Source organism: Sceloporus undulatus, chromosome 6 (genome assembly GCF_019175285.1).
Source record: "Sceloporus undulatus isolate JIND9_A2432 ecotype Alabama chromosome 6, SceUnd_v1.1, whole genome shotgun sequence".
NCBI classification, from domain to species: domain Eukaryota; kingdom Metazoa; phylum Chordata; class Lepidosauria; order Squamata; family Phrynosomatidae; genus Sceloporus; species Sceloporus undulatus.
The window spans coordinates 113457899-113481968 of NC_056527.1; the positions used below are offsets into that span (position 1 = coordinate 113457899).

The following is a 24070-nucleotide window of genomic DNA, read 5'->3' on the forward strand; positions in this document are numbered from 1 at the left end:
TCGTAAGAGATGTAGCTATGAAATTGTAATGTCACAAACTGTATCATCCCATGTAGGATCTCAGCCCATGTTTTGTTTTAGTTCCTCTTTTGAAGAATGCATGACTGAACAAAATTCTAAAAGGAAGTGGTGAGCCACTGAGCCTTTACTCATTTTTGTTTCTTTAGAAGTGGATAAGAGGATGTTTGTGAGCTTGTGGTTACCCTGTTCAACCATAGACACTGAGATGTAAGGCTCATATGTCTCCTGCTTGTTTATTTTTGAACAAAACAGGAGATGTTTTTGATAAGGTAGATTTTTCCTTTGTTTAAAAAAAAACAAGCAGACTTACATGACGATAAGAGATTGATTCCCCTTGCCCTAATAGAAATCAAAACTGGCAGATTCACCTATACAAGCAGAATGCATTTCACCGATGTAGATGTTTAGGAATTTGGCTGGATTTCATTTGGATGAAAATTTTATATAATGCACGATTTCCTTCATAAATGAGTTAGAACAAATCTTACATTTTAAAATTCCAAATGTGGGAGAAAGGAAAAATGACAAATGCTTTCTTTTCTAGTTTCATGTTTGATACAGTTGTTGCTCTCATGTACCTTCATGTTGACTCCAGTTTATTGCAACACTATCATAAGGTTTCCTTGGTGGCATTTATTCAGTGAAGGTTTGCTGTTGCCTTCCCCTAAAGCAGTGGTTTCCAAGCTTTGGTCCTCCAGATGTTTTGTACTTCAGCTCCCAGAATTCCTGAGCATTGACCAAGTTCGCTGGGGCTTCTGGGAGTTGAAGTCCAAAACACTTGGAGGATTGAAGTTGGGGAATCACTGCTCTGAAGCTAGGAGAATATGTGAAGGAATATATTTTATGATGCCAATGTTTTCTGCTATACCTGCCCAAGGTCACCCAGTGGGTTTCCACGGTTAAGGAGAAATTGAAAGCCCAGTTTCCTGGGTTCCTAGTCTAGCATTCAAATCATTACAACACAGGGTCTGCTTGATACACAAAAGTTGTCAATTTGATATAGCTTTGGATAGCTCCTTTAAAGTTAAGTCTGAAACTCAGAACAAAGTCAACATCTCACTAACCTCAGAGTCAAGCAACTCCTTTGGTTGGAGTGGCCTAGAAGAAGCCAATGTGAGAAGTGATGTTTCTAAAATGCAAAATAATTTGCTTGTCCTTGATTATATAGGAGGTTGGATAATTGTTTTCATGGTCAACCCAAGTGCTTTATACTGCCCACCAAAGGAGGAATATATTTGGTATTATGCAGCTTTTCAACTATCTTTGCTCAGCCTTGTGGCTCTTCTTCTCAGGTGAGTATCAGCGACAGTCCAGATTGTGGCATTAACTAAAATTCCTAAAAATATTTGGGAGATATGGATTGCATCTACACTGCAGCATTAATTTATTATTATTATTATTATTATTATTATTATTATTATTATTATTATTATTATGCTTTATTTATATAGCACTGTAGATTTGCACAGCGCTGTACATAAAAACAATAAAATAGATAAGAGCAGTTGACACTGCTTTAACTATGGCTCAAGGCTATGGAGTTATGAGTTTTATAGTTTTGTGAGATGATTTGGCCTTCTCTGTTCAGAGAACTCTGGTGCCATGACAAACTACAAATCCCAGGATTCCATAGGATGAAGCCATTACATTTAAAGCAGTGTCCAACTGCATTAATTCTGCAGTTTGACAGCAGCCTTATTCTCATTATATCAGTGCTAAGAGAGCTGAAACAACCATCACTATCTCTTTTTCTTCATTTTTATTTTACCACTATTAAATTCCCATGACAAAATTCAAATTGTGGGATTTGAGAGACTGGAGTCATGCCATCAATGTGTCTGTTCTCCTCCTGTGTTCATAGGTTATGTCTTTGTAGCTGCTTCCTCTGGAGTGATCAGTTTGACTCAACCCAGCGAGGTAAAGGTATTGCCTGGAGAATCTTTAACCCTGGACTGTGTGGTTTCTGGATTCAGTATCAACAACCACCACATTCATTGGATCCGTCAACCCACTGGGAAAGGGCTCATCTATATAGCAGGCTTCAGAGAGGGGTATCACACACCCATCGCCAATGAATTTAAGGGGCGTGTGACCCCTTCAACAAGCGGTTCTACGGCAAAGCTAAGGATAAATACCCTAACAACTGAAGATACAGCGCTCTGTTATTGTGCAGTAGAAACCACACTGACACAGGGCAGACTTTTCTTTGTACAATAACTTTCTGGAGTATTGTGCTACCTTAGTCACTGTGAACACTTACTACTTACTGTGTGTGTGTGTGTGTGTGTGTGTGTGTGTGTGTGTGTGTGTGTACAGAGATCATTTTCTTTCATTTTCTGATTTGAAGGTATTTAAAAAAAAAGATATTTAAAATATCCCAGAGTAGCTGGAGAGCTGCACTTGTTTACAGTGTTCTTGCTTTCGGGGGAATTGAAAAGTGGTGGTTGGTTCTCCTGCAGCAAATGGATTCAAACAGAGATGGCACAATGTAAGGGGCTATTCAGACTGTGAAAATAATCCCGATAGAATGTGGGTTGAACCTTTGTTGTTCACATGCAGTTTGAATGCACCTGGGTAAGTTTTTGGGGGCTGCCAAAAAAACAACTTAATCTAGGACAATCAATCTCAGATTTCCCCCCTTAGTTTTCCTAAAAGATCCACATTGTCATCTGTGCGGATAACAGATGTGAACAGACCCAGGATAAACTGGGATAAAACTGCAGGCTTTGAACATGTTCCGAATACACCCACATCATTGGCTCCATCTTTATTTGCAGTGCTGGCACATTTGAGCAACAGAACTTGCAGAGATGGGCAGAGATGCAGTTCTGATTAAAAAAATCATGTGAACAACAAAATTGGAATGCATAAGTGAGATTATTTGCATAGTTGCACAAAAAACAACAACAACTCAACAACGTCTGACTAACCCCTAAGATTCCTGTCCATCCCTTTTACCTAGTTTGTTGCAGGTAGAGAGAAAGAGAGAGAGAGAGAAAAAACTAATTTGGCACACAAGGGACCATTTCACACTACACAGTTATAGTGCTATTAACGCTCCAGACTTTTCAGAGAAATTCAAAGTGTCTGGGAGTACTGCAGTGCTATTTTGGCCCAGGTTTGGTATTCATTGTCACACACTGAATAACCAAATACTGTACCTATATTCTATAATGGTTTCATCTTTTGTTTCCTTCAATCTGGGAAAAAAAAGAACAGAAGAAGAGGATCTCTTTCATTTATCTGAGAAGGCTTAGCAGCAGTTTAGCTCTCTACCTTGGTTGACAAGTTGTTATTAGTTGGGTCAAACTCTGTACATTCAAACTCTGTAGGTTTACATGACTGCAATATTGAGTCTGTATTGAAAAAGAAAGATGAAAGTAAACCAGCAGAACTGGTTAATATGTTCTCTCTTCTTCAAAGCATAGAAAATATGTAGTAAAGGGAGAATAAGTGAGAAACCAACAGAGATCCTAAGATATTTGATTATGATATAACCTTTCATGAACACTAATAACTTCGTAAGATATAAGAAAGAGTGTGCCACAAAAGAGTATGCTGAAATCCAGAGTGGATTCACCACCCCTTTTGGCATGAAGGCCCTCTGCTGCTATTACTACACATATACGTTTTCTTGATTAAAACTGAATGTTCCCTTAACTAATTTCAACTTCTAAGTACAATGTTGTTGCAAGGACCAGATTCAATTGAAAGGTGGAGACTCAACAACATACATAGGCACACAGTTATTCGGGGTGGGGCAAAATTTCCTTCCACTAAGAAATCTTTCCTACCCAGTGAGCCAGCATGGTATAGTGGTTTGAGTGTTGGACTACTGGGAGACCAGGGATCAAATACACATTTGGCAATGGGGACCTATTGGGTGACCTTGGACAAACCATACTCTTTCAGACTCAGAAAACAAATTCTGACAAGAAAACCCTGGGATAAATTTGCCTTAGGTTCATCATAAGTTGAAAATGACTTGAAGGCACACAACAACAATAACAATTGTAATCCATCCTTCCTCAAGCAGCTCAGGAGGAGATTTATTCCCTTAGCCTCAGAACAACTTTGTGATTTAGATCAGGCCAAGAATCAAACAGTAGCTGGGTGCAAATATTGCCCAGTGAGGGGCTTTCTACACTGCCCTTTGGGACGTCCTCCGGACGTCCCATTTTAAAAAAGGGGCGTCTCTTTTAGACGCCCCTGGGCCTAGTACGGACTCCGTCCGTACAAGATGGCGGCGCCCTTTCTACATGGGCGCCGCCATCTTTGCGTATCGGACGCTTAGCGTCCATACGCGTCGCGCCGCTGCTGACGTAGCGAGCGCGCCCCTGGCGCCTCGCTACGTCGCAAACGCGACGCAAAAAGAAGCTCCATTTTGGAGCTTCTTTTTTCGGTCCGCGCGGGAGTCGGGCCGTTTGAAGGCTCCGGCTCCCCCGCGGACCTTCTGGCGGCGGCGCCAGACCGCTGCAAAGCGGCGGTCTGTACCCCGCCTGAGTTTCTTCATTTTTTTGGGGGGGGGAACTAGAAACTGGATCTTGCAATGCCATCTGAAGTGTTACATACCCTATCTTACTAGTTTTTATTAAACAACCAGCTTACATAAATGTAGACGAGGAATCTTCTACACAGGTCTATCATTTTCTTCTTGAAAGTCTCCTACAAATGGGGAAGAAAACAGTCTGAATACTACAGGGATCAAGTCTTACAGTACTCTTACAGTACAGTGGATAAATGTCAGTACTGCAGCCACAAGGTTGTGAGTTCGATCCCAGGGCTTCAGGTTACTCAGTCTTCCATCCTTTCATAGGTTGGTAAAATGAGTACCCAGTTTGTTGGGGGCAATTGGCTTACAGACTGTAAACTGCTTAGAGAATGCTGAGTTCACTATTAAGCAGTATAGAAATGGAATTGCAATTGCTATATCCAGTCTAAACAACTATTCCCTTACTTCTTTTACCACCCATTGTTGTGTTGCGTTTTACCTAAATAGGATGGAGATATGCAGCCACCTACATGTTGGTGGACTACTCGATCTGCCCTAATTAGCTTGGCCAATGGTGGATAATGAAGAAGGCTGCAGTTCGACAGCTACTGATGGACCACACATTATGGCTACTGCCAAAGATCCTATTGCATGGGGTTAAAGGAGCGGCTAACCTTTCCTGAATTCAGTGCTAATTTAGGAGGCAGCCACTTCCTATCATACATAAATTGCTGCTGAATCACCACCTGGGTCCATCCCAGATGTATCCCAGGTTGTCTAAGTCACTTTTGCAAGACCCTTTTAGAAAATGGAAGCTTCTGACTTCTAAAAATGGCTGTCGAAGCAGCTTAGATGGCCTGGGATGCATCTGAGACAGACTCAGGTGGCGATTTGGTGCCAATTTATGTGTGATAGGAAGTGGCTGCCTCCCGAATTAGCACTGAATTCGGTAAAGGTAAGCTGCTCCTTTAACCCCATGCGATAGGGTCCACACTGAAGAATTAAAGCAGTTTGACACTGCTTTAACTGCCATGGTACCATTCTATAGAATCCTGGGATATTTAGGCCTGTTACAGACAGCCAAAATAAAGCTGCTTCGAGTCACAGTGGAGGTATGGTGTTTCAATGATGCATGTGTCCTAAGAGTTCAGAAGCCACACGAAAGCCACACTCCAGTCCTTAGGGCTACTTTGGTGCAACTTCTGGACTCTTAGGACGCATGCATCATTGAAACACCATACCTCCACTGTGACTCGAAGCAGCTTTATTTTGGCTGTCTGTAACAGGTCTTAGTTTTTTATGGCACCAGAGCTCTCTAACAGAGAAGGCTAGATAACTTACAAAACAAATCCCAGAATTCCATAGCATTGAACCATGGCAGTTAAAGTGGCATTGAACTGCATTAATACTTCAGTGTAGATGCAGCTTCTGTCTCCCTCTCGTTCCTCCTCCACCCTACTTACCACAAGGTCATATTCCTCTGAGATTACTTCAGACATGCATTTTTTTTTTGTATGAACATATATCACTGTGGGAGTGGACACACAGTGCTTTCCTCCAACACAAAAACACAGTAAAGGATAATGGAACTCTTACAATGAACATCTAATCTAACAGCTGCCTTTTTCTGACCCCCAGTTTTTTATGCAGATTAATTCCTGAACTGCAAGGATTTCTGTGTGTCCAGACTTCTTATTATGGCTTTCATGGAGAATCTTGGGTGGTGGTGGTGATGATGATACTTTTTCTTGTTCTTCTTACTTGAATATTTTTAATGTTGAGTCAAAAGCTTTCATGGCTGACATCCATAGTTTTTGATGGGTTTTTCTGGCTATGTGGCCATGTTCTAGCAGAGTTTCTTCCTGATGTTTCGCCAGCATCTGTGGCTGGCTTCTTCTAAGCAGCATGAATATACTGCCTGCAACCTCCAAGTACCTCATACATCCAATGTAGGTGCCATCCCATTGGATGGCTGAACCTTTGATCATGCACACATGAAATGCTCCACTGGTATGAAGCACTGGAGCACCAGAGTTCAGGAATGCAAAGCAAAATCATGGGGCCCCCTTCACCCCATTCCCCCCCATTGGACTGTCTGGTTTGTGTATGGTGTAACTGCATCCATTGGGTTTGTCTTACTTTCACGTTTTTGCATTGCCACAGCTTCGCACTTGCACTGGTCCTTATTTATTGCTGTACACCGCTATGATCTATGGAATAGCGGTATATAAATAATAATAATAATAATAATAATAATAATAATAATAATAATAATAATAATAATAATATATGTGTGAAGCAAAGATGTGAACTATCCCTGTTTCTTTTTGTTTTGGCTTTTAGCCCTGGATCGTGGCTTCATTCCAGTTTCCACCTGCTTTGGAGGTGTGTATCATATTAAAGCCCCATCTTCAAAGTGGCTGGAAGTTGTTTTATTTGTGGCCTACAACTATAAACAGTAAAGCTACTATGACTATCCTAGAATCCACACCTGGTTAAAGCTGTTATATCAAGAAACCATGTTATCATTAATGCTGAATTCCTTTTCACCCTTCCAGTTTGCACATTAACAAAGGATTTGGTTCAAAATATAACCAGGTTCATAGTATCTGAATTCCCAGTCATTATTAAAACCCACTCTTTTTTCAGCAGAGGTGTTAAATGAAGTACTTTGAAGAAAATAATGGAATTAATTGTAATTATTATTATTATAGTTTATTTCTATAGTGCTGTAAATGTACACAGTGCTGTACATACAAGTAATCAAATCAATAAAAATATATAAAACTTTCCAATGGCATACAATCTACAAAAGAAAGAGATCAACGCACATGGGGATCTTCACAATAACATTTAATGACAGTACCATTGTGTGGTTTACAAAACCTTCAAAATAATAAATTTCAGATAGTAGTGTTATGATATATTAGGGATGATTTTTAAATGTTTTTCTAAAATATGTTTTTAAAATTTAATAAACGTTATTAAAAAAATTCAAAAGGAATTTCCCACCCATTTACATAATAAGCAAATAATGTGAAAATTCTCACAACTCGGTTATGACATTGCAAATTTCTCTTCTCGTACATAAAACAATTAAAGGGGCTGAAAAATCAACAATTGTTATGTTTTGTGAACAGCAACAAATGAGAATCACATCCCTACTTATAACTTCATGTGGTTGCAGTATTTTACTGCCAGTGGGAATACCAACAACACTTTGCTTGGAAAGGGTGGATTACTACAGCACAGATTGATTTTATATCAGGAATCAATAGCAGAAACTCAGTTTTACAAATGTTCCAAGGTGCTATTACCTTCATGTTCGCTCAGCACTAATGTGAATGTTGTTGTATAGTTAGGTAAAGGTAAGGCCCATTTAGGTCTAATTCTCATGTTACTCATAGCTCTTCCTGGATATCTCACAGACATTTCTTTCTTAAACAGGAAAATATTGCCTCTGTTAATTCACTGCTGCTACTAATCACATTTTCAAATTATTCCTCTTTGGGATTTTAAATGTTTTGAATGTAGGAAGTTGAAACTGGGTTCATGCTTGAGTCCTTTTCCTGGTTAGCTGCTCTTTAGTGTTCAGCTCAGACTTCAACACAATAATGTAACATTTTGGGGCAAAGATGCAACATAGCAATCCTGCGCTGGAAGCTAAGATAGAGAAGATTTCCACAGCTACCATGTCTGTCCCTCTTGTGCTCAGGTAGGTGGGAACAAAGGACAACCAAACAGTACAAAAAATCAACATGCTGAAGGTAATAAATTTGGATTCATTAAAACTGTCTGGCAGTTTTCTGACTAGGAATGCCACAGTGAAGCTGATGAGGGACAAAAGTCCCATGTAACCCAGAACAAGGTAAAAGAACACAAATGAGCCTTCATTACATTGAATAATTATTTCCCCAACAACTGAGTTCACATCTAAATCTGGGAATGGAGGCGATGTTCCAAGCCAGGTAGCACAAATGCCCAGTTGAATGATGGAGCAAGAGATGATAATGGAAGTGGCCATTCTTTTTCCCACCCACTTCTTCATATTGGACCCCGGCTTAGTGGCCATGAAAGCTACAATCACGGTGATGGTTTTGGCCAGAACACAAGAAACAGCCACTGTGAAAATGATGCCAAAGATAGGTTGTTGGAGAAGGCAGGTGAGTTTCCCCGGCTTCCCGAGGAACAGGAAAGAAGATAGGAAGCAGAGCAGGAGGGAGACAAGGAGAATGTAGGTGAGCTTCCAATTGTTGGCTTTGACAATAGGGGTACCACTGTGCTTTACAAACGTCCCAAGCACCACAGCTGTCATCAAGGAAAAGAAAATGGCTCCTAAAGCTAAACTTTTACCTAATGCGTCTTCATAGGACAGGAAGGTTATAACTTTTGGAATACATTGACTCTGGTCCTTATTTGGATATTGATCTTCTGGGCATTGGGAACAATCATCTACATCTGGGGGAAAAGCACAGAGCGGGAGCATCATATAGCTTAGTCTTATTCAACAGACAGCCAATTTTCATGTCTGAATTGATCTCTATTTGAAAATACAGAAATTTATTGTAATTAAGGTCTTGTTTATTTTTCCTCTTTTAATCCATAATTGATGCTATATCGACCATCTGCTTTTTTGCACCAATGTCTTGCTTTCTTCTTTATAGCCATAGAATTTGGTAAGTGAGACTTGGAGTGCACCTGGACATGCCATATGTGTGATTTCATCTTCAATTTTTAGTAGACAGAGCTATAAGCTTAACTCTATGTCTGATGATGTGAGATTGGGTGAGGACTGTATTACATTGTAGGTTATTAAATATATGGCTAGCTTTCAGGATTTCTTTTTCTTTTTTAAGCTTGCGATTCCTCCACTGGTAGGACACTGGACGAGATGACTCTTGGATACTCCCTCTAAAACTATGATCGATTGATCCTTTTGTCACCTTAAAGTTCACCTGTGGCCTGGAGTGTAACCTTAGTTAGTAGATATTTATACACATAGTAGGTAATGGGAGAAGTGAGGGAGGGTGGTAATATATATAGTACCACCAACAGACATTCAACAGTCTGTCAGAGGTCAAACAGGCACACAGCATACATTCAGCATATCAGACACATTAATGTCCTAATTATTCTTCATGAATTTGGAATAGACAAATATTTTTCACTATCGTACATGTGCCTGCCTATTTAGCAACTATTAAATGACCTATATTAAGGAAATCACAGTGATGCAATTTGTGGAAGCTAATATTGTCTATTTCCAAGCAGTACAGGGGTTCCATTCTATGAGAAAGACAGTACAAATGAATCAAATGAAAAGGAAGAGCATAATATGTGAGTACAGTATTACAGTCTTCACACCCAACTTGTATCTTCAGTTAAAGGATGGTTCAAATATAAGTTTCTTCATATTTTGTCATTTTAGGCCTTGTGCTCTATGAATTCACCCGCACTCAAAATCAATGTGTCCAAAGTCATCTGTTTACCAAAAGGTTCCATCCCATTGGAGAGGCAGAACAAGGATCCTGAATTAGGTTACAGTTTTTCACCCGGTTTGGAAATTTGGTAAAACAATTGTGAAATAAAATTAGGATGATGCATGTAGATCAAGACTGGACTCTTAAGAAATTAAATGAAGGAAGTAGTTTAGAAAACACTCATTTGCATTAGCCATCTTTGGAGAAATAACATCTCTACATACCTGTTTGGTTGGAAATCTTCCCTTCTGGACACTGAATACAGTCATAACAACAAAATTTCTCCCCTTCCTTCTTCCTTTTCTCAAAACCTGGATGGCAGAACTCACTGCAGACTGAACATGGCAAGACCTGTTTGTGAAGATGAAGAATAATTAAAATGGAAAAAGTTGGAAAACATTTCTTGAGTAATCAAAAGATGTGGGGTGTGGGGGGCAGAGGTATGGAAGTACGCACTGTTAATAATAATAATAATAATAATAATAATAATAATAATAATAATAATTTTTATTTTTACCCCGCCTTTCCATGGAGATGATCAAGGCGGCTTACAAAGGTTAAAAACATTACAATACAAGATAAAACAATTACAATATAGGGTTAAAAACATTGCTACGAGGAATGGGAACAGGAATCAGTAAAATACACATGTCAAGGGCAAGAAAAGGGAAAAATCAATTTACGATGGTCCGAGGTCAAAAGGAAAAAGACAAGGGGCAAAACAAATTGCCCTGTTGGGTAAAACAGATTAGCAGCCAGGCCTTGCTTCAACATGACAGGAATAGTATAATATATGTTTGTTTCAATACACAGCCTGGATCATGGGATGGGTTAACTTAGCCCACAAATAATGCTTCTGCTTTTGAGGCTTTGAAGACTTGTCCTCATAAGGATTCCCCAAGAAAGCCAATGATTTTCACACCTGATTAAAGGACTTATGCCAGGTAATTGTGGTGTCATTAATGCTGAATGGATTCCCCCCTGGAGCATTGGGATCCACCTGTCCAACCTTCACATTAACAAAGGATCTGTTTGGAAATGTAACCAAGTTCATTATATCAAACCCAGCTCTAAATTCCCAGTCATCATTAAAAGCCACTCTTTCACCGGTCGAGGTGTTAAATGAAATACCCTGAAGGTAAGGGTGGAGCTAGATGAAAATAAAAAGGAAAGGAGTAAAAACATGTCAGAGTTTTCACATTAAAAGGATATTCTTTTCCTTTCTAAAGTATGGATAGAACAAGACTCAGTTGCACATACAGTATATCCAGAGAAATAAGCTAACTGGAATAAACTAGAGTCTTCACAATTTTGTTTTTCTGAATATTTTATGCAAATCTGGTCAGCAACAATGTAGAATGATATTTTTAGGATGTGTGAAAAAATAGATTTATTTCCATTATGTACATGGGGAAGAGAGATAAATTTATGTTTGTAAATCCATGCAAGTGGATAATGTGGTTGCAATTCAGGATGGCTATTTGTAGCACAATAGTTCTCTCAGATCTATGCTAGGCTGAGCCATGTATCACCCCCTCCAGACTTAATATATAGCCTCTGAAATCCATGCCTCATGAAAGGCAGGCAGGATAAGAGAAGCATCTGGTTATATCCCTGTAGCCAGACATGGAATGCTTCCAGTAGCACTGAGAATTTCAGAGGATCTTGACAGAACTAAATGCTGATGGAATAATTTTGCATCTGGCTACAGGTGCATAGCCACATGCTTCTCCACTCCTGCCCATTTAGCATGAGCTATGGAATATCTGTAGAGGGGAAGGGTTTGCAGACTAGAACCTAAGACATAAATTGTCCTTGACTGGATGGTAGTTAAAACAACAAGAAGCAAAATTAGGCATGCATATGTCTCTAGCAGGAAGTCAGCCACTGTAATACATCTTTCAACAGTTATCCAAAAAGAGAAATCAGATGCTCTTGACTTTGTACTCAGCATGGAAATAAAATAATTTCATTTTGGGTAACTTACCTGCCAAGGACTTAGATCTTGATGTACTTCCTTTTTGCCAGTCACCATTGTTCTGCGATTGGAGTTAGTTGAGTACAAAGCCTGTAAAGCATGTGCCACAGCATAAACAGCATTATAAATACTGTAGCTGTGGCCACACATGCGCATTTCAAAAAGAGGAGCAATGAGGCTCTCCAGTCTTTCCTCCCCAGTGCATGTTCCAGAGACCTTGTAGGGTATCCTACGATTTGGAAAGGAACAGTCAAATGCTTCCTCCCAGAAATCTTTGAGAAAACCATCTGCTTCTGTCCAATCAGGTTTGAGAGTTTGAAGGAATTCCTGGAATCCAGGAACCTCATTGGAGTGAATCATGAAGGAAAGAGCACCTTGGAACATTTGCAAGTCTTTGTCCCGGCTGAGCCTTGCTAATGCAAAATCAATCTGGGCTGTAATAATCCATACCTTTCCAGCTGAGATGCTGTTCTTCTCCCCAAGAGCTTGATTAATTTGATGCCATAAATACATAAGATTATATGTGTTACCATAGAGGAAAAATGTCCTGCAGTTTGTAAGTCTGAAAATCTGATGCAAAGAATGGATTACGCTATCAAATCTTTTTTTGTCATATACATAGCCTTGACTTGGCATTCGTTCCGTGAAAGCTGAACAAATCCCATTCTGGGAAAGCAATAGCTCCATGGTCTCCAAAAATCTTTCTCCACTCTCATCATCCCTCACAAAAATCCCAACCCATGTCCATCCAAAATGCTTAAGCAAGCTGACCATTCCCCTATACTGAAGATCTTCATTGGTAGCCATGTGGTAAAAGGAAGTGAGATGCTTCATCTCACTTTTTGCTTGGGGAAATGATCCATATGTGAGCTGAAATTTTTTCATAAACAGCATTTCAGAATGTATTTCTTCAGTGCAATTTTTAGACCATTTTTGACACAAATATTATTTATAGATGACTTTAGGCATAACATAAACATTAGGCTGTTTGCTTTTTATTTTTATACAATGTTTCTGTCTACTGAAAATCCCAGAACAGATGTCCTACCTGTGGAATCTTGTAGAGGGTTAAGATTTCAGCCATTTGGAGAGATGTCTTAGATTCAAGTCCCCCTATGATGGCTACTAACCTTTTATGGGTTTCACAATCATAATTGGGGACAAATCTCTGTGATTTGAAGAGCAGATCAAGAATAATATAATAGGCTATTTGTTTATCATTGTAAGCATCATAAACATGGAATCCAAGTGTGACATTTAATAATATCTTTTGGTCCTTGTTGATCTCCCTTACAGCAAAAACCAAGGCCAAAACATGCTGGTAGAACTTTATCAGTGGCCTGAAGATAGAATAGACATTAGTAGATCAGAATTAGTGCATAGATGGGAAGTCTGTAGGCAATGCCTAATGAAAAAATAGAGAATGACTATCTAGATGAAGAGAAGACCCCTCCCTTCCTCAAGCTGTCCTTACTACTTGACCCTATGAATGAGAGATCTATAAGAGCCCTGGTTATCAACTGCCCTGCTCAGTACACAATATAATATATTGTGTGTAGTACACAATATAATGAAGTTATTTCCATTGCCCAAATAATGTAGCTGCTTTTAGACTCTACTTGCAGCATCTTCATAGGAAAGAAGTCCCAAACTAACACTTTCAACATAAAAGTAGTGAAATTATTTCTCATTAGTTTACAACCAGAAATAAATATATAGAATGAATGAAAATATGAAGAGTTGGCATAGAGGAGATCTATAGGACCTCACACCAAGTATAACAGCTATACAACAACACAGTTTTGAATGAGGCTGCAAAATAATCTTATGAATCACAAAATGTTGCACAATAATTGCAACATTTTGACCAAGTTGTACGAAGTGGAACCAGACAATGTTTGGTGACTGGTAGGGCCACTTGTTTTGCATTCTGGGATGGAGATGCAAAACATGGAGTTTGCATAGCAAAATACACATTATTTTGAGCAGCGGTGCATCAGTTTAACAGTTTTGCAAAACATGGGCATAGGTCCAGAGTGAACTGGACAATTCTGGATTTTGGACTGTAACTGCTAGTCCTAGTTTGAGTTACCCATCACTTTTGGAGGCCTGCGAACCACTACAGCATCAATTCCATAATTTTATTTTGTATGTACGTCAGGAACTGAGAGTTTGCTTGCTCATTTATTCATTAAATTTAGACCCCATCATTCACCTGGGATGGGATCCAAATCAGTTTACAGAAATTTAAAACAAGATTACATTAAAATGTTATTTTACAAAAATTAAAAAAGATAAAAATTACAATATTAGTAAAACCCATATTCAAAACAGTTAAAAATAATTTTACAGTAATCCCTTTCTAAACATGGACAAAATCACACCCATGAAACCATAGATTTGGAAGGGACCCCAGGAGGCTATCTAAACACTTCCAATGAGGAAGAATCCACCACATTTAAAAGCAGGCTATTCCACTGTTAAACACTTTCATAATCAGAAAGATCTTTCTTAGATTTAATTGAAATCCCTGTCTTCTGATCTGAATGCTTTGGTTCTGTTCCTATGTGGAACAGAAGAAAATAAGTTCTTCTACATTACAGCCCTATGTGGAACAACAGAAAACATGTTCTTCTACATTGTAACCCTTCATAGAATTTTTTCCTTTCTTCCGTTTCTGCCTTTGTAGTTGAGGCATAAACTTGGATTATGGTTATACTAACATAGTTCAGATATTTTTAAAATTGGCATGCTATCATCTTTCAGGCAGCTGAAATTTTCTTGTGGGTCCCACATGAGGTTCAAACACGAAAGTGAAATCTCTTTCAGTAAAAGAAGAGAACACGGAAGCAGAGCAGGATCTATATTAGCAACAGAAAATTAACATGCCAAAATAAAATCAATTTTCTAGTATTTCAAATACCTAGGATCTGTGGTGTGGCCACATGACAACACATGGAGGGGAAAAAGGTATTTCTTACCCTGAAAATTGCTGCCACGAATATTCTTTGAAAGACAATTCTTCTAAGTAACAAACTGAATTAGAGAAAAGCCCCCCAATCAGGAGGTCTCCTGCCTTATGTGACTCAAGTGGAATAGGAATAGGGTCAGCCCAATGGCAATTTGTGGTATCAACCTCACGCACCCAAAGAAGAACCAGGAGAAATACTAAAATTACCACACCACAGTTCTGGCAGCCAATTCTTTTCTGAAATCCAAACCTTCTCCTATCCATCTGATGCAACTTTTTGACTAATGGGAGTACCATGAAAGGCATCTTCTGATTTTGCCTCTATGAATAGTAAGAAGGCTACCCTACAGACCCAGCAGTGGCATATAATATACTGGCGTATTCTGATCTCTAAAACAGGAAGGAACAAGCATCAGTAATCAAAGGGATAGAAGAGCCTTGTCTTGAACCTCTTCTGTGTGTGAGTGGCACAGGTGGATGGGGTTAATATAACAACTTGAAGAACTGTGAAATTCTTGTTTTCAAGATGATAGCACACTCCCCCAGCCCTTTCCCAGGGGAGATGAAATTACAGCGATTTTTTTAGTAATGACTGGTATAGCTTAGTTCTTGCCTTGAATGGCCATTTTGATCACAGATGTGATTTTCCAGTCTGATTAACAGTCCACTTTACTCATTGTTGAGTAACAACAAACAGAAGGGCACCCAGCTTTCCCGGGGGAGAAAGGGCATCATTGGTTTGGATGCAGTGTAGTGCTCTATGGTGAGATGTCCTTTTGGTGGCTTTCCCAAAGTGGCTCCGCTTGGCCCCCGGCAAATGAATACCAGAGTACACAGATCTTTAATCTGACCCAGCAACGTTCATCTTTTGTTGCCTTGTTCTCTGAAGGGCAGCAATGTTAAAAAGGGGATGAGACTCAGAATTTGTTAATGTGCTAGGATGCACATACTGAAAAATTGAATGGATGATCACATGTTTGGTGGTCATCTCATGTATTATTTCCCCTGACTGCTCTTGGTATATCTTCCCTCACTTTTATTGCTATGAAGTTTCTTCTTAAGTTGTCATTTCCAGAATAAGATGATTTGTAATTATCTGATAGTATTAATTACCAATCACACACTTTTTCACTTACCTGATGCTCTTAACACACACACACACACACACACATGCCATGGATGCTTTGTACAGTTCTTTCAACAATGGGATTGCTTCACAGATGAAATTAAGCTACTTAAAAAATTGCCAAGGAAGTTCTACCCCAGGAAGAATATCAGCAATATTCTTGATTTTCAAAAAACAGTCCCTAGAGCAGTGGCTCCCAAACTGTGCACTGCAGTACCCTTAGGTATTGCAATATGCTTACATGGACATCACAAGGTATTTTAAATTTTGACTTCCTGGAGACTGGTGGGAGTGTTTGGAGACCATTGGTGGCCAGGCTATGAGACCCTTGAGGATGGAAGTTTGATTGCATCAGTCTGCTATGAGGGTCTTACAAGCCTCCTCCTGTTTCAGCCTGAGCACAATGGGACCTCCAGAGGCCAACTATCTTACACCATTCATTGATTTGCATTCCTCTTGCAAAGCAACATAATGGAATGCTGTTGGGTTTCCACTTGCACTGTGCTTCCCAACCCCTGTCTGCGCAGGGCAACCTACAGACTGAGTGAAGACATGTGAAGAGTGTGAGACAAGTGAAATACTTTATAGGGAAGGTTTTATTCTAAGCAAGGCATCTACATTGGCAAAAGGATATCTCTGCAATGGATGCACCTCCTTTCAGGCACAGTGAGTACAAGTTACAAGTTACCGAATACAAACCTAGTTCACCAAATAATCAAAAGCCCTGATGCAAACTGCATAAACAGTTCCCAAGCTAACCGCAACCATATGGTTATGGATATGGAGTCCTGGATGTTCATGAGGAGGAATCTGAAGTTCCCTCTGAGGTGGGACAGAGCTCCCAGTCCCAAAGGATTCTTTTTGCTCTATTCCTTTGACTGGGTTTTTATAACCTCTGCTTAGAAGCGTCTCAAAGCTTTGACCATTGGTCACTCTAGTTGGTGATTGTCTCTCATGGTCTTTCTCTCCATGAATACAACTTAAACACTAGCACCTCATTAGCTCTTTGCCTTACCTGGAGGGAAGATTATATATAATCTATAATATAATCTATTATATTATAATCTATTATTATTATTATTATTATTATTATTATTATTATTATTATTGCTCAGCTGTGTGGCCCAGATAATGGGAAGGCCAATTATCACATCTGCACTGCAGCAGCAGTTGCAGCAGCTTGCACTTCCAGGTCCCATCTGGTGCTTTCAATGGCAGCACTGGGACTTTTACATCACAGGTATCATAGGTTTTTCCTGACTGTCCCCCCCCCCCCCCCCGAAGCAGTTTGCTATTGCCATTTTCTGAGGCTGAGAGTGTGTGATTTGTCCAAGGGTCATCCAGTGGGTTTTTATGCTCGAGCGGGGATTTGAACCCTGGTCTCCAGAGTCGTAGTCCAAAGCTTGAACCACTACACCATGCTGGCCATGCAGGGTTAACATCGATAAACCTTAATATGCAGATGTTAGGGTTTTCTGGGAGATCTCTGTGTGATGGACTGGGGCTACTATCTAGATATTAGTTTGTGAGACCTCTGTGTTGTGTGAACTAGTCTAATGTATTTATTGGAACATTATATAGTAGTATTAATATCCTGTCATTTCTCCCTCATCTCTTGCGGAATAGAAGATTGGCAGGAGTATGTTTCATCGTCACCTTTCCTTTATTTAGTCACCTCAAAAGAATTAAAGGAGAGCAGAGAGACAGTGAATTCCCTGTAGGAAATCTGTAGAGAATTTAGAAAAAACGAATACGTCTTCCTCATGCTGGAGATTTAAATAATTTGAGATGAAATGGTTTTAATGTAAAGTCGAAGGCCAAAACCATATACATGCAAATTCACTCCTGCCTTTCCAGGTCACACATTATATATATCCAAGTCCTTTCCAGGCAAACATTCTCTGAAAATGCCAGCCAGTCAGGAAGAAACTTTTCTGGAACATGGCCACATAGCCCGAAAAACCCACATAAAAAAAAGAAATGGTTTTAGATTTGTGAGAAAATGAATTTGGGGGAATGATCATATGACAGCTTTAAATGGACAACTTGATGTCCCAGGTCTAAGTTTAGCTCTGGTTAGGTGCTCCCTGCTGTTTAGCTCAGGCTTAAGCAGAATAATGTAACATTTTGGGGGAAAGATACAACCGAGCAACCCAGTGCTGGAGGCTAAGATAGAGAAAATCTCCACAGCTACCATGTATTTCCCTTTTGTGCTCAGATAAGTTGGAAAGAAAATCAACCAAACACTGCAAAAGATCAGCATGCTGAAGGTGATAAACTTAGCTTCATTAAATGTGTTTGGCAGCTTCCTGGCTAGGAAAGCTACCAATAAACTCATAATGGACAGAAGTCCCATATATCCCAAGACAAGATAAAACATAACGGCAGACCCTTCATTACATTGCACAGTGATTTCTCCAGCAACTGAGCTCATGTCTAACTCTGGGAACGGGGGAGAGATTCCAAGCCAGATGATACAGATAGTAGTTTGAATGAGGCAGCAAAAGAAAACAATGGAGGTGGCCACCCTTGTTCCCACCCACCTCCTCATCCTGGACCCTGGCTTAGTGGTCATGAAGGCTAAAACCACAGTGATTGTTTTGGCTAACACAGAAGAAACAGCTACCGAGAAGATGATACTAAAAAATGGTTGTCGGAGAAGACAGCTGGCTTTTCCTGGCTTACCAAGGAATAGGAAAGAGGAGAGGAAACAGAGCAGGAGGGACACAAGGAGGGTGTAGGTGAGTTTCTGGTTGTTGGCTTTGACTATGGGGGTAGCATTGTGTTTAATAAAAGTCCCAAGCACAAAAACTGTGACCAGAGATAAGCAAACAGCACTTGAAGCCAAACATTTTCCTAGAGGGTCTACATAAGATAGAAAGGTTATAAGTTTAGGAATACATTGATCTTGATTCATGTTAGCATATTGATCTTCTGGGCATGGGGAACACTCAGCCATGTCTGATGAAAGAAGAAGAAAGTGCCATTACGGTACATAATCATATACAATATAGTACAAATTCCCATCACTAAATAGTTTTTTTCAGGCTATGTGGCCATTTCAGGATCAGGATTGGCATTTCGATTGGCCAATAAAGGTTTCACTGATGGATTTTTGTTTGCATTTGTTAAATGGCCAACACAGCTAACTCTGCATGTTTTCTGTATTGTGGGATACTGCATTGTAGCTGCAACAGCAACAACAGCAACAAATATTATTAGTTTTATTTTATGTCATTCCATGTTATCTATATCTAATTCTATATTGTTAGTAACTGTGGTTAAATCAGCTTTGACTTATGGTGACCCCATGAATGAGAGACCTTCAACTAACCCTATCAATCAACTCCATTGCTCAGATCTTGCAGATTCAGAGCTGTGGCTCCCTTGACTGAGTCTATCTGGAATGCAGTCATCTTCTTTTCCTACTGACTTCAATCTTGATATATATTATATAATCTTTATTTCAGCCAACAGGCCATTAGACAACAAAGTGTGTATAAAATGCATAAACATATAAAACTATCAGTATATAAAAGCTTGATAGCAGAGATATCTTTTGACCTGGCCATGGAAAGAGAGCTAAAATGGGGGCATCATGGCTTCTCTAGGGAGGGAGTTCTAAACTCTGGGATCAGCCACCCACCAGGCCCTCCTCCTTGTTCCCACCAAACAAAGGACTTGTGCCATCTACCTGTTTTATTGGAAATCTTCCCTTCTGGACAGAGAACACAATCATAGCAGCAAAATTTCTCCCCTTCCTTCTTTCTCTTCTGATAACCAGGAGTGCAGGAATCACAGCAGACTGAAATGGGCAGGACCTGTCCATAAAGATGAAGAATGATCAGAATGGACAGGCCCTACTTTGATCACTAGGGGATGTGTAAATAAACAAGAGACACGAGAAATGCCAATATTAATCATGCAGTCATTTGCCACCACTTTCCTCCACATGCCAGGGGTGACACACTGTTCTTTTGTAACCAACATAGATTTTTGTGATGCTTTGGCCACCAAAAATGCCCCATAATCCACACCTGTTTGAAGCTGTGATGCCAGGTAATCCTATGCTTATCAATGCTGAATTCTTTTCCTTTGGAAGCACTGGGATCTATTTGTCCCACTTTGACATTAACAAAGGATCGATTTGGAAATGTCACCAAATTCATTATGTCAAATCCAGCTCTCACTTCTCTGTTCTCATTAAAATGCACTCTTTCTCCAGCAGAGTTATTGAATGAAACCCCTTGAAGAAAAGGATGGAGCTAGTTGAAAAAGCAACAGAAACGGGAAGATGGAAACATTGTGAAGTTCTCACAATAAAAACATTAATGAATATTGTTCTGCTTTCTAAAGTGCTTTGGTGTCCAGATTCATTCATACATAATGTATACCAAGTGAAAAAAATGGGAGCTATGAATCACAATTAATTGAAGTCCATTGATTTTACTATTTTATTTCATTTTGTAAATATTATATCCTGACATTCTTCCATCATGGAGAAAGCATGACTCAAAGAATGACTGAGCCTGGATCCTGTGCATGATTTTAAACAGTTTCAGCTAACAGTGTTTTAAGCTAGAAAACATGGTTAAAGTCACTGATTGTCTCTCTTAAAGTACTGATTGCCTCTTTTTAAGACTAAAAAGACAGAGAAATGTATGGCCACCAATTTCTCTAGATGAACCTTGTATATGACACCATCACCAAAAGAAAAGGGAAGAATAAAAGCTGCTAACTATAGAAATAAATATACTTTAGTTTGGAAACATTACCTGCCAAGGTTGCAGATCCCGAAGAGCCCATTTTATACCATTCACTTTCCCTCGGTGATGGGACCTAGTTGAGTACAAGTCATGTAAAGCATGGGCCACAGCATAGATAGCATTATAAATGCCATAGCTGTGGCCACTCAAGCGCATTTCAAAAAGAGGCCCAATGAGGCTCTGCAGTCTCTCCTCTCCAGTGCATGTCCCAGAGACCTTATATGGCATCCTGGGATCTGGAAATGAACAGTCAAAGGCTTCCTGCCAGAACTCCTTAAGAAAATCATCTGCTTCTGTCCAAACAGGTTTTATGGTCTGAAGAAATTCCTGGAAGCTTGGAACTTCCTTAGAGTGAACCATAAAGGACAGAGCACCCTGGAACATTTCCACATCTTTGTCCCGGCTAATGCTAGTTAGTACAAAATCAGCCTGAGCAGTAGCAATCCACACTTTTCCAGTCAATAGACTGATCTCACTTGGAAGAATTCCTTGAATAAGAAAATATTTAAGACACATAACAATAGAGGGTGGACCATAGATGATAAATATTCTGGTGTTGGATAATCTGTAAATCTGATGCATATCATGGATTAGATGATCCCGTTCTTTCTGGCCATGCAAATGATCTTGGGTTAGAATTTGTCTTGTGAAGGCTGTGCAGATTCCATTCTGGGAAAGCAAGGGATCCATGGTCTCCAAAAATCTCTCTCCACTGTCATCATCCACCACAAAAAGCCCAACCCACGTCCATCTGAAATGCTGAAGCAAGCTGACAATCCCCATATACTGTGAGTCTTCATTGGTGGCCATGCAGTAAAAAGAATGAAATTGTTTGATCTCATTCTTTGCTGAGACAAATGAGCCATATGAGACCTGAACAAATTTTGAAAATGAAATGGAAAATGTAACGCATTTTGTCATTCACATCATTTCTATAAAACGTAGGTAATACAACAGTGTCAAAGGTTTGTAAAAGAATATAACAAGAAACTTGGCATAGTGGGCATAAAACATATAAAAATAGTATACCTGTAATCAAAAGCTTTTGATTGGGAAGACAGATAAACTAGTACAAAGATTTGCATCTTCAGGAAGTGTCTAGAAAACTCGTAAGAGATGTTGGTCATAGGCATGTTAGTCACAAACATGTCCTAAGTGAAGCCTGGTGCAGAAAGTCTCTTTTTGGATTGATTGTAAGGTGTTTTGTAGCTTTTGAGGAATGTCCCAAATTCCCACCTCCAACAGTTTGTCAAGTCCTAGAAGGAGCTCTTGCTTACTAGTGAAGAGGGAAGACGACAGAGAGGCAATTCAACTGATGTAACTCTAAGGGGAAGCGAAAAAAGGATACACTCCTTCTGTGGCTGAACTTGAATTTCTTCAGCTAAGATCTCAGACAAGTTGCTTTATCATTGTTTGAGTTCCCTTCCCACTTATTCCCATCTTCACCAGTAAGCAGAAGAAGTGTCCTCTCCCAGGCTTGGCAGCTTCAGGGGGGAGGTTTTGGATGGGGTGGCAAGGGCCAAAGGATAGTCCCTTGTGCCCATTCAAAAAAAGGTGTGCGCCTGGGGTTGGATATGGAACTCTGTGGGCAGAGTGTCATAATCTACCTGCTTGATATAGGATTTTGATCAATGTTTCTGGCCTATGAGAAAGGAATAAATATATAATGGTCTGAAACCAACTCTCTAACATGCACAAAATAATAAATTGTTTATATACAGTGATTATCACATATTAATTGCAGAAGATAAGAGGTTACATTTCCTGTATGTTTGATACTTGGGTTGGATGTTAATACAAAATAAATGTCAAATATGCTATCTTAAATTATAGCATCATTTTGGATATCAGTATTATAATTCTGCATAACCATATGACTCTTCTATCTTTATGTTTGTTACTTGTGGGTTCAGCCATGTCTAGGCTTTCAGTTTTGGGGAGTTGTAGTATATCCAAGGAACTTTTGCAGCATACATAGGTAAGTTCCTTTAAGGTATTTAAGTGGTATGTAGTTCTATCTGAAAAACATTGCTATTAGACTGTATACAGTTCCTTGCAAAAAACAGCATAAAGAAAGACTTATTATATCTCATGGGGAATAACTTATTTCCAAGAGAGGTAAGAATTCAGCATTATTTTACGGTGCATATTAATTGTTGGCGGATAATGAGCATTTCATAATGTTGCTTTTATTTTTAGAGTTTGTTGGCAAGCTTTAAAAAAACCCTGCAACTTGGATATTGAATTGTGGAGTCAATACTTAGCTGAGATATATAGTTCATTACTACTGATAAGGATATATCAAAATGGCTTCAAAAAACTCTGGAGGTAGTCATCTTCCTGCTACCATTGCTGTCCATTTACTTTCCAGTTCATTTGCTATCCATCTACTTTCGACAGTTTCTACAAACAGTATGCTGTATTGTTGCAACCACCAAGATGTGGATTATTGTTTAGGACTTGTGGAAATAAAGCTCAGAATCAGAGTCAGAATCAGAAAGACCACAATTCTACTTTTTGTCATCCTCTGTTATTAGAAAGCCTTTCACTACAGTTGAAGTTGTTAGCACCTGAGGAAGCATAGGGGCATAAGTTGGGATATATAGCTCTCTAAACACTTGGTTTGTGTATTTAATGTTTTATGGAATTACTGGAATGTGGTCACTGTATATAAACAATTTATTTAGAGTGCTGATTTCAGTCCCTTATATATTTATTCTTTAGATATATCCCAGTTCAGTCCTTTCCAGGTTCTCCCTTCTGTTTCTTCAGTGTTGTTTGTGAAACCTTCCCATTGTGTTTGTTCATGTCTAGATCCTACCTGTGGAATCCTGTAGAGAGTTGAAATATCTGCTATGCGGAATGAGGTCTTGGCATCACGTGCCCCAATGATGGCTAATGGCTTTTGGTGGCCTTTACAGTCATAATTGAGGACTAATTTGTGTGATTTGAAGAGAAGTTCCAGAGTGGCACGATAGGTCAGGTGTGCATCATTGTAACTGTCATAGATGTGGGTTCCAAGGGTGACGTTTGGTAAGATATTGGGATTCTTGTTGATCTCCTTTATAGCAAATGCCAAGGACAAGATATGCTGGTAGAACTTTGTCAGCACCCTGCAGAAAGAGTTGCACACAACAAAACAAAACAAAACAGTATTGCTCTCATTGAGAGAGTAGTTTGGTCAAATAATAATAATAATAATAATAATAATAATAATAATAATAATAATAATAATA

At 39.3% G+C, this 24070-nt stretch overlaps 2 protein-coding genes across 2 annotated transcripts; both read right to left on the minus strand.

Moving 5' to 3' along the window:
• Window positions 1-8063: 8063 nt before the first annotated feature.
• On the minus strand, window positions 8064-12778 carry LOC121934427 (vomeronasal type-2 receptor 26-like). The gene is made up of 4 exons (XM_042474909.1): window positions 11981-12778; window positions 10916-11143; window positions 10218-10344; window positions 8064-8971 (listed from the first exon to the last, which is right to left on the minus strand). Exons 1-4 carry the CDS (start codon window positions 12776-12778, stop codon window positions 8064-8066), a joined length of 2061 nt encoding a protein of 686 aa, XP_042330843.1.
• Window positions 12779-18088: 5310 nt separating this feature from the next.
• Window positions 18089-21644, minus strand: LOC121933883 (vomeronasal type-2 receptor 26-like). The gene is made up of 4 exons (XM_042473875.1): window positions 20844-21644; window positions 20106-20333; window positions 19763-19889; window positions 18089-19029 (listed from the first exon to the last, which is right to left on the minus strand). The coding sequence occupies exons 1-4, from the start codon at window positions 21642-21644 to the stop codon at window positions 18089-18091; spliced, it is 2097 nt and encodes a 698-aa protein (XP_042329809.1).
• Window positions 21645-24070: the final 2426 nt, after the last annotated feature.

Excerpts from the sequence above, each read along its gene's own strand:
- LOC121934427 (XM_042474909.1), bottom strand. The coding sequence starts at position 12,778 with ATGGCTACCAATGAAGATCTTCAGTATAGGGGAATGGTCAGCTTGCTT. Across the intron at positions 11,144-11,980 it reads AAGATCTAAGTCCTTGGCAG|CTCCACCCTTACCTTCAGGG; the intron begins GTAAGTTACCCA and ends ATTTTCATCTAG. Across the intron at positions 10,345-10,915 it reads GGCATAAGTCCTTTAATCAG|GTCTTGCCATGTTCAGTCTG; the intron begins GTGTGAAAATCA and ends CTTCACAAACAG.
- LOC121933883 (XM_042473875.1), bottom strand. The coding sequence starts at position 21,644 with ATGGCCACCAATGAAGACTCACAGTATATGGGGATTGTCAGCTTGCTT. Across the intron at positions 20,334-20,843 it reads GGGATCTGCAACCTTGGCAG|CTCCATCCTTTTCTTCAAGG; the intron begins GTAATGTTTCCA and ends TTTTTCAACTAG. Across the intron at positions 19,890-20,105 it reads GGCATCACAGCTTCAAACAG|GTCCTGCCCATTTCAGTCTG; the intron begins GTGTGGATTATG and ends CTTTATGGACAG.